At 41.1% G+C, this 13,678-nt stretch overlaps 1 protein-coding gene across 1 annotated transcript; it reads right to left on the bottom strand.

Moving 5' to 3' along the window:
• Nucleotides 1-9,008: 9,008 nt before the first annotated feature.
• Nucleotides 9,009-13,302, bottom strand: LOC133090923 (protein FAM24A-like). The gene is made up of 4 exons (XM_061189573.1): nucleotides 13,284-13,302; nucleotides 10,999-11,037; nucleotides 10,118-10,238; nucleotides 9,009-9,180 (listed from the first exon to the last, which is right to left on the bottom strand). The coding sequence occupies exons 1-4, from the start codon at nucleotides 13,300-13,302 to the stop codon at nucleotides 9,009-9,011; spliced, it is 351 nt and encodes a 116-aa protein (XP_061045556.1).
• Between the last annotated feature and the right edge of the window lie 376 nt (nucleotides 13,303-13,678).

Here is a 13,678-nt window from a genome sequence, read left to right as displayed (position 1 = left end):
TACTTTTAAACTCTCCAGGTGCTTCTGATATCCTCTCCCACTTCCATTAGTATGTGACTTTGGTCGTGTTAAGTGACTTCTCTGGACTTTCTTATTCATTGACTGGGGATTAGATTGCATCTACCCCCGAGGGCTGTTGAGAGGATTAACTGGGGCAGTTCTCATGAGGCCCTGAGATAGTCTTGCAGTTCAGTGCCCTGTTCTCAGCTTGGCCTCACACTGAGATCACCTGGGCACTTACAAAACAACAACAACAAAAACACCTGTGAGTGTATATTTATTTCAAAATAAAAAGTTGAAAATAATCCACTGATGCTTGGGTCCCACCCCCAGAGGTTGTGATCTAATTCTATTGTGTTTAGCCTGCAGATCTGGTTTTGGGGAAGCTCCCTGGCTGATGATAATGCATAGCAAAGTCCCAAACTAGAAGTGTAGTGTCTTAGGGCCTAGAATCTGGAACTAGACTAGTTGGGTACTAACCCCAGTCATTCCATTTACAAACTGTATGATCTGAGACAAATTCTCAATGTCCCCGTGAGCCCGAGCTGGGGGCACAGCCATCAGTCAGTGACTATCAGCCTTGACTATCATCATCATCTAGAAGCAGCTGACTTTCTAACAGTTTTCAATATGGTCAGAGACTTCAACCACCCTTGTTAGGAGACCAAAGTCTCTACTTGCTGAAAGTGGGCAAAGATGATTCTGATGCTTTGCTTTCTGGTCTTTTAGTGTTCAGGTGCAATCCTCACTAGGGCCGAGTTTCAGGATCAGGGCTTTGTGGGCCTGCCCTACCCACGTGAGATCCCCACTCAGCCATGTTGTTAAAAGTGAACTGTATTTCTCTCATCACGGTTAGCTACCAGGACTTTACATCCCAGTGTGAAGCTCTGGGGAGAAAAACATGTATGACTTCTCTACATAGTGTTCATAAAGAGTAAAAATCTCTTAGGACCTGAAGAACGATGGTTTTAAAAAGAAACTTTAATTGAATGTGAACAAACACATACCTTACAATGGAATCTAATGGTTAGTAACTCCACTTGTAGAGGAACAAAACTTATTTCTCTTCTCTGTGGCTGATGAGTGATATCCTTATAAAAATAGTATTTTATAGGTTTTTAATAAAGATAACAATTTTACTAGTATTATTTTATTCACTGAGGTATGATTGACAAATAAGAATTGTATATATGTAAGGTATACAACATGATGTTTTAATATACATATACATCATGAAATGATTACCAAAATCAAGCTGATTAACATATCTACCACTCACACAGCTACCATTTGTGTGTGTGTGTGTGTGTGTGTGTGTGTAGCAAGAACACTTGATATCTACTCACTTAGCAAAATTCAAGTACATACTATGCACTATTAACTGTAATCACCATGCTGTATATTAGGTTTCCAGAATTTATTCATCTTGTAACTGAAAGTTTGTACCCTTTGACTAATATCTCCCCATTTCCCCCACACCTACCCCTAGTAACCACCATTCTACTCTCTGTTGCAGTGAATTTGACTTTTTTGTATTCCACATAAGTGAGATCATTCCGTATTTGTCATTCTGTGTCTGGCTTATTTCATTTAGCATAATGTTATCCTAGTTTATTCATGTCATAAATAGCCTATTTAAGGCTGGATAATATTCCATTTTATATATATAAATATATCTCACATTGTTTTATTCATTCATCTGTTGACAGACACGTACGTTGTTTCCGTATCTTGACTACTCTGAATAATGCTGCAATGAACATGAGAGTACAGATGTCTCTTTAAGGTTTTATTTCCTTTGGATGTATACCCAAAAGTGGGATTATTGTATCATATGGTAGTTCTATTTTTAATTTTTTGAGGAACATCTATACAGTTTTCCCTAATGGTCGTACCAATTTACATTCCCACCAACATTGTACAAGGGTACCCTGTCCTCCACATCTTGGCCAACACTTGTTATCTTTTGACTTTTTTTTAAATAAGATTCTTTTTTTTTCTTTTGACTTTTTGATGATAGCCATCCTAACAGGTGTGAGGTGACATCTCACTGTGGTTTTGATTTGCATTTCTCTAATGATTAGTAATGTTGAGCACCTTTTCATATAACTGTTGGCCATTTGTATATAGTATTAAGGAAAATGTCTATTCAGGCCCTTGCCCATTTTTTGATTGGGTTGTTTGTTTTTGTGCTATTGAGTTGTATGAGTTCCTTGTATATTTTGAATATTAATCCCTTATTGGGTGTGTAGTTTGCAAATATTTTTCTCCCATTTAATAGGTTGCCTTTTCATTTTGACTTGTTTTATGTGAATAATTTTTTTTAGTTTTATGTAGTCCTACTTGTTGGCTTTTTTTGCTGTTGCTTTAGGTGTCAAATCCAAAAAAAATGTCAAGACAAATGCCAAGGAGCTTACCCCCTGTGTTTTCTTCTAGGCCTTTATAGTTTCAGGTCTTATGTTCAACTCTTTACTACATTTTGAGTTGATTTCTGTATATGGTGTAAGATAGGGGTCCAGTTTCATTTTTTTGAAAGTGGATATCCAGTTTTCCCAAAACCATTTATTGAAGAGATTATACATTCCACGTTGTTTATTCTTGGCTCTTTTGTCAAAAATTAATTAAATATATATATATGTTTATTTCTGGGCTATCTATTAGTTTCATTGGTTTTTATGCTAATACTTTACTGTTTTGATTACAACAGCTTTGTAATATAGTTTGAACTCAGGAAGCATGATGCCTCCAGCTTTGTTCCTCTCTAGATTGCCTTGACTATTTGGGGTCTTTCGGGGTTCCACGTGGATTTTAGAATTCTTTTTTCTATTTTTGTGAAAAATGCCATTAGAATTTTAATAGGGATTGAATTGAATCTGTATATTGCTTGGAGATAGTATAGACATTTTAACATAATTAATTCTTCGAGTCCATGAACATGGGAATATCTTTCCATTTATTTGTGTCTTCTTCAGTTTCTTTCATTAGTGTTTTATAGGTTTCAGTGTACAGATTTTTCATCTCCTTGGTTAAATTTATTCCTAAATATTTTATTCTTTTCAATGCTATTGTAAATGGGTTTTCTTAATTTCTGTGGTAGTTTGTGTATAAGGAATGCAAATGATTTTGTATGTTGATTTTGTATCCTGCAACTTTACTGAATTTATTAGTTCTAACAGTTTTTTGTGGAATCTTGAGAGCTTTCTATATATTACATCATATAATCTGCAAACAGAGACAAGTTTATTTCTTCCTTTCTGATTTGGATGCCTTTTATTTCCTTTTCTTGCCTAATTGCTCCAGCTAAGACTTCCAGTACTATGTTGAATAAAAGTGGCAAGAGTGGGCATACTTGTGTTGTTCCTGATCTTAGAGGAAAAACCTTCAGCTTTTCATACTGAGTATGATGTTAGCTGTGGGCTTGTCATACATAGCCTTTATTATGTTGAGATATGTTCCTTCTATACCCAATTTGTTGAGAGCTTTTGTCATGAAAGCATGTTGTATTTTGTCAAATGCTTTTTCTGCATTTATTGAGATAACCATATGATTTTTATCCTTCATTCTGTTCATGTGTTGTCTCACATAGATTGATTTACTTATGCTGAACCATCCTTGCATCCGAAGGATAAATTCCACTTGAACATGGTGCATGATCCTTTTTACGTACTGTTGAATTCAGTTTGCTAGTATTTTTTATTGAGGATTTTTGCATCCATGTTCATCCGGGATATTGGCCTGTTACTTTTTCTTCTTGTGTTGTCTACCTCTGGGATCAGGGTAATGCTAGCCTTGTAAAATGAGTTTGGAAGCGTTCTTTCCTTTTCTGTTTTCTGGAAGAGTTTGAGAAGGATTGGTATTAATTCTTTAAAGATTAAACTTTTAGAAGTAATATACCTGGTAAAATTCCTTGTGCTTTTTATATTTTTATAAATATTGTTATATCACCTTGAATAAAGCTGGTACTAAGTTAATCTTTCACTAAGAATATATAAGAGTAAATTTTTCCACACTGAGGGCAGCAGAACGTTTAAAAATTTTTTAAGTCTCTGGCAGGTGCCTCTTGAATGACCCTGTTTTGTTTGAAAGACCTGGTTCAATTTTCTTACCTTCAGACTTGGTCAAATCCAACTCCGCCAAACATGATTCAGTTAAAAGGACCAAAGGGATGACCCTTCTCACAACCTCCATCTTTGTGAGGAGGCAGCCTTGAGGGTGAGCAGATTTTTATACTTTTCTGCATTTCATAACTATCTAGTTTCATAAGCCTCCTGGCCACCTCTAGGGAAATGTGTCAGTTTGACTATGCAAAGGGTAGATTTATGTGAGAATATAACTGCTGTGTGACTGGTTTATTATCAACGATCCCAAACAGTGAGTGTCTGCTCTCCCCAATTTTTTTCCTGGAAGGTTTGCAGGAGGTGTTCAGCTAAAGCTCTTCACAGGGGATCTCCAACACCTGGCACACAGTAGGCACAACTAATTCCTCGTGGCACTGACTTGGGACTGTGCCTTTGCCTTACTGTTTGTTCAAATCATGAAGGGGGTAGCACCATTGACCTCTTAAGCCTTCACTGCTCTTCTGCAAAATTAAAGCCTTTGGAGTTTAAGGGATTAGCCATGTGAGGCAGGTAGTGTGGCACCTGGGCAAACTCTGGGTCCAGCTGGGTTCCTCTGAGCCTGCCAGGGTGCTGACCCTGAGGGGGAGGGGGTGGGGAGGTGGCACAGGATCAGGAGGAAAAAGAAAGTGCAGATCCAGGTTCAGTCTGGAGGAATTTCAAACTACTATATCCAGAGAGCCTGAAGAAGGCACATTAAAGTCCCTCAGGCACTACATTTTGCAGATGATAGAAAGGAATCCTGGTGTCCAAGGTGAGACTAAAAAGAGCAAGTGTGTGTGTGGTGTTGCCTTCTTCTTTTTCTTTCTTTCATTCATTCAAAAAATATCCATTAGTTACTGTTTTAGGGCCTGGGAATACAGAATTGAATATGAGAGACACAGTCCTGCCTTCATGTCTGATATGGAACTTCCTGGTGGCAAGAGAAAATTGGAAGGCATATGAACACCTAAGATGAACCTGGGAATAGATGCCAGGAGAGGAGCAGAGAAAGTGTCCTGGAACTCAAGATGGACAGGTCATTTCAAAGTGGAGGGTTTCAGAGCAGCCTCCAGGGAAGATGCAATTCTAAATTTGCTTCTTAAAACTTGTACTGGGGCTGGGAGCACTCACCCTCTAGGAAGTTTGTCCCCATCAGCCCTTCTGGCAAATTTCAGCATCGCTGAAATGCTGACTATTCCATCAGCCAAGCCCTGTGCTGAGAGGACTGAAACTCAGCAGAGAGGGGCCTTTGGAAAATGCTGAGTTCTATGTTCATCCCAGAGGGAGTAGCTGTTTCCTTCATTTCCAAGTTACCTTTTTTACCCCTTTCAGTAGATAATCACCTGTCACTAGTTAACTCTAAGTAAACATGTGATGCTTATAAAGCAAACATTCTGTTATCACAAGAAGTACAAATTGTGGTTACAGATGGGGAGTCTGTGCTTAGAAAGGGGTGCTAGAGGCTCAGTGGAAGGCGCCAGAACAGTCAAGGGTGCATCTTGCTGCCCATTTCTGTGCTATCACACAGAATGTGTGTTCGTCAGGCTAACATTTATGGAACACATTCTCAGGCACTGTTCTAAGTGTTACATGCTTTCACTCATTTATGAGAAGTAATAATTCACTAACGGGGAAAAATAATGACTCTGATGATAAGGGTTATATTAAATGTTAATGCATTACCGCAAAGATGTGAATTAACATAATCAAAACGTGTTTTATATGAATATTTAGAAGATAAACTGTCAGAAATCACTTCATGATTGAGGTGAAGATAGCTCATTACATGCAATGTCTATTACTACGTTGATGTTTACCGGGCGCATTCACAACCGGAATAAAAACTACATTTATGAGCTTCCCTTGCAGCTAGGTGAGACTATGTGATTCAGTTCTATCTAGCACAGGGGATTCAAAGAGAAATGGAATGCACAGCTTTTTCCAACCTCCTTCTTCTTTGTCTAGAATTTGGACATGAAGGTTAGAGAACCAGCAGTCATCTTGGACCATGATATGACTTTGGGGAAAAAAAAAAAAACAACACACCACAGTAGAACACCATGGCCCCTGACATGGGAAAGGCAGCCAGCCTGACTGTCTGCTGCTGGGCATCTTGAAGAGGAGAAAAATCAAATTCTTACTTGTTCAAGCCACTGTTATTTTGAGATTTTGTTATAATCACACCTAATCTTAAGTGATAACATAGTCAGGTGGTTTGTTCAACTTAACATGGAAAAGAAAAACCGAGCTTTTACAAGGTTTGAAGAAAATGTCTTCTTAAGAAAAGCTTTAGACACTCCTGAATCTCTTATATCAAAAGTGCAACTTTAGCGAATTTTCATATTCACTCTAATTTTATGTATACAATTATGTGATGTGATTCAAAAGCAAACAGTAAAATGACAAAAGATTTTAATGTCATGCAGACTACTAGAAGAATTCTTATTTTCAAGAAAATATACTTTAGAAGCCTGAGAAAAAGACTGCTCTGAAAGTTATTGCAAATTCGGTCTTAGTGGTAAGCACTGTATTGCTTGGAGGCTTATCCTCTCAGGAGAAACTTATATTTTTACCGTATTTGTCTCTAAATTAAGATCTTTCCTCTTCAACATCCCATTGAATCTTCAGAACAACCCTATCCAGTGGGTCCTATTACCTCCATTTTACAGACAAGGAAAATGGGGCTTGGAGGAATTATATGCCACACACAAGGGTAAGCGAGGTGGAGGCAAATCCAGACCTGCTGACTCGGAGCTGCAGGAGATTTAGATGGAGGAATGTTCGTGTGGGAGTGCTGGATCTGTTGCAGGAAGGGGGACCCCTTCCAGGGCCCGAGAGTGGGGTCTTGTCTAACACTCGGAAATGGATAGGCCGAGGAGACACACGTGCTGACAAAGCAGGAGACTTTATTGGGAAGGGGCGCCCGGGCGGAGAGCGGCAGGGTAAGGGAACCCAGGAGAACTGCTCTGCCACGTGGCTCGCAGTCTCAGGGTTTATGGTGATGGGGTTAGTTTCTGGGTTGTCTCTGGCCAATCATTTTGCTTGGCCCGTATCTGGTCTGACTCAGGGTCCTTCCTGGTGGCGCATGCATTGCTCAGCCAAGATGGATTCCAGCGAGAAGGATTCTGGGAGGCTGGTAGGACATATGGACTGGCGTCTCCTCTCTCCTTTTGACCTTTCCCGAATTCTTCCTGTGGGTGGGGGGGTAAGGAATGTTAGTTCCACATTTCTTACCAGGACCTCCTGTTGTAAGATAACTCATGCGAGTGGTTACTATTGCGTCTGGCCAGGGCGGGCGGTTTCGGTCTGTGGTTCCCCTAACAGATCCACCCTCAACTCAGTGGAGAGCCCCCAGGAGCTTGAAGCTGGAGCTCCACAGCGCAGGATGGAAGGCACACCCCTTAGCATGGCCTCCAACACCATCTCTGTCTCAGCCTAGCTTATTATCCAGCCTCACCTCCCACTGTACATCCCACAGCCCACACATGTTCAAACCTCTGAGCCTGGGCCGCTTCCTTTGGCTGCCTGGGCCTGCCCTCCATCTCCTCCTCCACTTGCTCAAATCCTAACGTCTCCTCTCCAGGAAGCCTCCCCTGAGGCTCTCACCTGTCCCCCCTCCCCCCATTAATTATTCCTTCCACTGGATCTCCATGCCCATTGCTTGTGCCTCTAATGAAACCTGAATTCTGTTTGACCTACAGGTTTCCAGGGTATGATTTTACACTGTGGACGGATACTTGAGTTCAGGAACCAAAGCTTTTGTGTCTGTACTTTGTCTTGCTGAACCCACTATTTTAGACGCAGGAGGTGCTCAAGAAAATATACACTGAGAAGAATTAAGGGGATTTTGTTTGTTTGCTTTTCATATTACTTAAAAATGCTTTAGTTTGCAAGTGCTTTTCATGTCCTATCCAACTCTATTAGTCAGGGTTCTCCAGAGAAACAGAACTAACAGGATATATACAGATACATAAGAGGACACGTATAATGGAATTGCCTCACCCAATTATGGAGAATGAGCTATGACACAATATGCCTGCTGCAAGCTGGAGAACCAGGAAAGCCCGTGGTGTAATTCAGTCTGAGTCTGAAGGCCTGAGAACCGGGGGAGCCAGTGGTATAACTCCCAGTCCGAGGCCACTAAGAACCAGGGGAGGGGGGATGAGGTGGCGGGTTTGCTAGAGTGAGTCCCAGAGTCCAAGAGGAGCTCCGATGTCTGAGGGCAGAAGATTGATGTCCCAGCTCAGGAAGAGAGAGAATGAATTTGCTCTTCCTCTGCCTTTTGTTCTATTCAGTTCCTCAAGGGATTGGATGACGCCCACCCACACGGGTGAAGACAGATCTTTACTCAGTCTACTGATTCAAATGCTAATATCTTCTGAAAACACCCACACAAACACACCCATAAATAATGGTTTAGTAGCAATCTGGGCATCCCTTAGCTCAGTAAAGTTGACCCATAAAATTAACCACCACAAGTCCACCCTTAGTCAACGTGGCACTCGTACGCATCTTCTTAAAGCATACTTAATCTCCAGATAAAGGCAATAATAAGGTCATAATTCCACCTAACATGATACAACTATTCTGCGTGCAACCCAAAACACACTAGTTCCTTCTCCAGAAGAGTAGGGAAGTCCTTGAGTGATGTTCACTATTTTCCTGATATCCTGTAACTTAAATACTATGATGTAAAATTAAATACTAAATGCTGATATAAAGTCAATATATCTTCTGTTACATGATATGGAAATAAAAGAGGAAAGAAAACAAAGATATTTGCTTAATATATGTAAATACATAATATATTCATAACAAATAAGGAGGAAATATGACAGAATCCTTGTTTCTGTAACTGGTCAGATGGTAGCAGTTGGTATTTATAAACACCTTCTACTACTCATTCTGTATTCAGAGTCCCTTGTTTATGTCACAGAAGCGCGATGGCAGGCGGTCAAAGTCGGCAGGCAAGCTACATTCTTCACAGCACCGGAGGCTGGGATAAGACTCGGAGATTGTAGCCTCGGCGACGTTGTCTTGATTACTCTTGGTTATGGCCATAGCAACAGGGGCCTTTGCAGCACTTAAGAAAAACATACACAAAGCATGGAATTAGAATTTTTCATTTCAGTCCATCTGTTACAATTGTCAGGGGTGTCTGGAAAGTTTGGGGCTGGAGCCAGTCAAACACATGACACCAGCCCAAGATTAAAGTGCTCTGCCCCCGTCCCAAGTTCCTGTCTAATCCCTTTCTCTCCTAAGATTGCCAGAAATGTAAAATCAGGTTACAGCAAATAAGGGAGAGTGAATTGCAAGTGTGGGTCATGAGATGATCACTGCAAGTCCGCCAAGTGCAGAGCATGAGGAGGTGCCAAAGTCAGCCGTCCCCTGGGTGCTGGGATTCACCTTCCAGCACACAGGCCTAACTTCCCTAGAATGGGAACACCGCTGCTTCTGACAACCAATCTCTCCCATGTTTGAAGGTTTCTTTCCCCCCAATTTAATGCTCTCTTGTCTGATCTACACTCCCTTGTCGGCTTCCCCAGGCGCTTCCCCAGAGTCCTGTAGGCCCCCCTCACCGTCCCCAAGGCCATGAGTGAGAGGACACCCTGAGAGCTCCCCAACTCAGGCAAGAGGAGGTCAGCTCAGCCCGTCCTCTGGGTGAACAGAGGCAGAGACTCACTCACACAGTCTCCCCGACAGTCCCCAGTCTGCAGAGCCTGAACAGAGCGGGGCCAGCCAGTGTGCAATCAACCAGCTGAGGGTAAACTCAATGAGGTTAAGTGACAAGGCAGCACAGAGCCACCTGGCTGAGAACACTCTACTTATGAGCTCACAGCCCGAAACCAGAAGGGGAAGAAGCCAAGATTCTACACGCACTGCCTTTGTCGTCTCAAACCCTCCCGCTCTTCCTGACCTCACCCAGGGTGCGGCCACAGGGCAAGGGATGACCCTGCTCAGCACAGAGCCCCAGGATCCCCTTTGGGGGGGTGTTAGCCACTCTTACTCACATCACTCACTTTAATGTGTCAGCTACTTTGAAGTAAAGACAGATGACAACACCCATCAGCACAAATGCGGTCGTCAGTAAGCCGCCACAAATGGCAATCATAATCTTGAGGTCAAACATCTTACACACACCTGGGCAGAGAAGTGCAGGCAAGCAGTGAGTGCGAGTTCCCCCTGCCCACAGTCACTTAGCAACCTCAGTATGCTTCCTTCAGTGGAGGAAGAATGAACCCAAGCCACAGAGCCTTCTTTATGCATCTAAAACATGAGTGGATCTTCCCAGAGAAGCCTAGAACCCTAAGCTGGCCAGGTTGGGTAAAGGTTTATTCATGGATGGAAAAGGACTGAAATACAAAGTCCAGAGAGAAGGAAATTAATAGAAAAATTGACAAGAATCTTTTCCCTTTCACAGGCAGTAATGTGCAACTGTCAGTGAAAAACAGGCCTGCACTTGAGCAAATGGTTTTATTCCCAAACACCTGAGTCTCATGAAATATATTTACTGATAGAGTCAGGATTGACCCCTTGCTGTTCAGCAAATTTAAAAATACTGTTTTATAGGAATGACTAAGGGAAAGACTTTTTGAAAAATATCATGCTGTGTAATAGAATACACAAACCCATTTCATAAGTGATTATGTTTTAAGGAAAAAAAGTTTTTAATTCTCCCACTGACAGCTGTCATGCCATCTCATGGTTTAAGGAGATTCTAGGAGACTTTGTCCCTCATTCTGTCTCAACAGGAGACCAGAGGCCTTTCTGCCATTTTCCCCCCTAATTCCTCCCAGGAAATCCAGTTTGTCTGGAATAAGCAATTTGCTTGATCTAACACAATGAAATTGGGGAACGTGAGCCAGGAAAGAAGCATAAACAATTCTACTGCTAAACATACCTTCTACAGTTAAACCATCCAGATCTGGATGAAGGCTAACTGGAAAAAAATTTAACAAAAAACAAAAAAACTTTAGGGAACAGGATATTTTATCAAACCTGTAATTTGAGAAACAGGGATCGAATCATCCCTGTTAGGAGGAATTAAGATCCAAGGTTGAAGAGCTCACTTTAGAAGCACAGCCTCTGTTCAGCTCCAACTGCTATGCCTATCAGGCCATAGGCTGTGTGACATCAACTCTCTGGACACGAGCCCTTTCATGGAGTTCTGAATTCTGTTCTATGTGTAGGTATATTTTAGCCCCCATGAAATAGATATACTATTTTGAATCACTTAATTCTAAGTCTTTAACTTTCCAGGTCTTATTTCCCTCATGATAATTTTAAGGATTTAAAATTTCAATTTAAAAAATAAAAGAAAAAGATAGAAATGGGGAGATTAAAAATAGTCTTACACTTAAGAGTTCAATTATAGATGACTTTATGTTAGCTACACAATGAAATAATACAGAGCCATTTACTAGGATTCAAGCATATATGCTCATTGACATTGCAAGATTTTCATACTTTATAGTTAAAAGGGTTACAAAAATGAAAGTTGAATAGGATACCTGTTCTAAGTCAAGTGTATATGATTTAAGGTACTCATACCCAGCCAATCTAGTAACATTAAATGAGGAGACTCCAGATACAGACAAGAAGGCTTAGATTTGTTTCTCCCTGCTCCTCTCTGCAAAGAATAACTGTAATACCTGAGGTAAAAAACAAAAGAAAACACAACAAAGGTCAAACGAAGGAGAACTGTGAAAGTTGGAAAGAGGAAAGCAAACTGGTTAGGGACCCTAGGCCTGGATGAGCAGTATAGCCTCAGGACAGAAGAAGGTAGCCCAGGCCCGATGTTCTCCAACTCTGAATCCAGCAACAGAGGGTGGCTCTGGAGGGTTCATTCTCCCTGGATTTAATGTGAGTCCTGCTGACAAGCCCAGGCTAGCCCAGTGGCAAGGCGGACAGTGTGGGAGCCCCCTGACAGTCAGTGGCTAGTGGAAGTGGGCCAGGGATTTCCTTCTCACACCTAGATGCACCAAAAGGCTCTAGCCTGGGGAATCTCCTGCTCCTTCAGGCAGCACTGCTGGGGGCTTGGGACCCCCAGTGGCACCAAAATAACTAAGCAGATCAAAGTAGCACTGAAAAGCCTCTGAACGTTAAATTGTCATCGGGACCTCATCCCACGAAAATAGGCCAGGATCTGCATTCTAAACCTAAGCCAGGTGACTACCTGATAAAATTAAAGATTTAAATAGGACCTAGAGTCTCCTAACATAATAGCCAGAAGATTCAGGATTCAATGGAAAATCACCTGGCAGACCAAGAACCAGAGAAGTAACACCTGAATGAGAAGAGACCATGAATTGATGCTAACAGCAAGATGAATCAAATGTTGGAATTATCCAAAAAGAATTGAAGACAGCCTTCAGTAATCAATACCAAATCTTCTTGAAATAATGACAATATAGAAATTTCAGCAAAGGAAGGGAAGTTACAACAAAAGAACCAAATAGATATTATACAACTAAAAAGTACATTAACAGAAATTAAAAAACAAAACAAAACAAAACAAAAAAAAAAAACAAAAAAAAAAAAAAACAAAACAAAACAAAAACACCTCACTGGAAGGGTTCAGTAGCAGATGGAAATGACAGGACCAAATCAGTGAACTTGAGGACAGAACAAGAGAATTTAATAATCTGAACAAAAATTAACAAAGCCTCAGGGACCTTTGGGACCATAACAAAAGATCCAACATTTATGTTATCAGAGTCTTAGGAAAGAAGAGAGAGAATGGGGATGAGGTTTTGAAGAAATAATAGCTAAAAACTTCCCAAATTTGGCAAAAGACAGATTCAAGCTGAGAAAATCCTGAACAGGATAAAGCCAAGAAAATCCACGGCAAGACACATTCTAAATTAAACTTCTGAAAACTAAAGACAAAGAAACAAACTTGAAAGCAGCTAGAAACAACGCATTACCTACAGAGGAACACCAATTCACATGACAACGGACTTCTTTCTTGTTTGTAACCATGGAGGCCAGAAGAAAGTAGTACATGACATTTTTCTAAGTGCTGAATGAAAACAACTGTTAAATTCTGTATCTGGCAAAACTATCATTCAGGAATGGAGGAAAAAGGACATTTTCGGATGAAGAAAAACTAATAGAATTTGTCCTGAAAAGATCTACCCCTTAAAGGACACTTAAAGGAAAAGAAAGTAAAAATAGCTGACATACCTTTCTGAACAGGTGACATTCCAGCAGAGGCCTAGAAAAACGGGGGAGCAAAGTGAGGAGGTGTATTCCAGGCAAAGAAAATAGTAACAGAATCCCAAGGCTGCAATGGGTTTGGTGTGTTCAAGGGACAAGAAAAGGGCCACTGTGGCTAGTGGGATGCATCCAGGGGAGAGTGGTGGCAGGAGACGGAGTTGGAAAAATTAGCCAAGGACAAAATCTTATGGGGGGTTTAAAGCTCTTAGTAAAAAGTCTAGATTTTTTTTTCTGCCTGTTATAGAACACCTTTGGAAGGTGTCAGTGGGGTTTTAGCAAGGAACCCGTGCAATCTGGCTGCAGAGCCTGTGCTTTTAAACATAGACCAGCGGTTCTCAAACTGAGCATGCATTCACATCAGC

The sequence above is a fragment of the Eubalaena glacialis genome, chromosome 1, assembly GCF_028564815.1.
Source record: "Eubalaena glacialis isolate mEubGla1 chromosome 1, mEubGla1.1.hap2.+ XY, whole genome shotgun sequence".
NCBI lineage: Eukaryota > Metazoa > Chordata > Mammalia > Artiodactyla > Balaenidae > Eubalaena > Eubalaena glacialis.
Note: the sequence above shows the minus strand (reverse complement) of the source record. Positions and strands in the feature narration are given on the sequence as shown.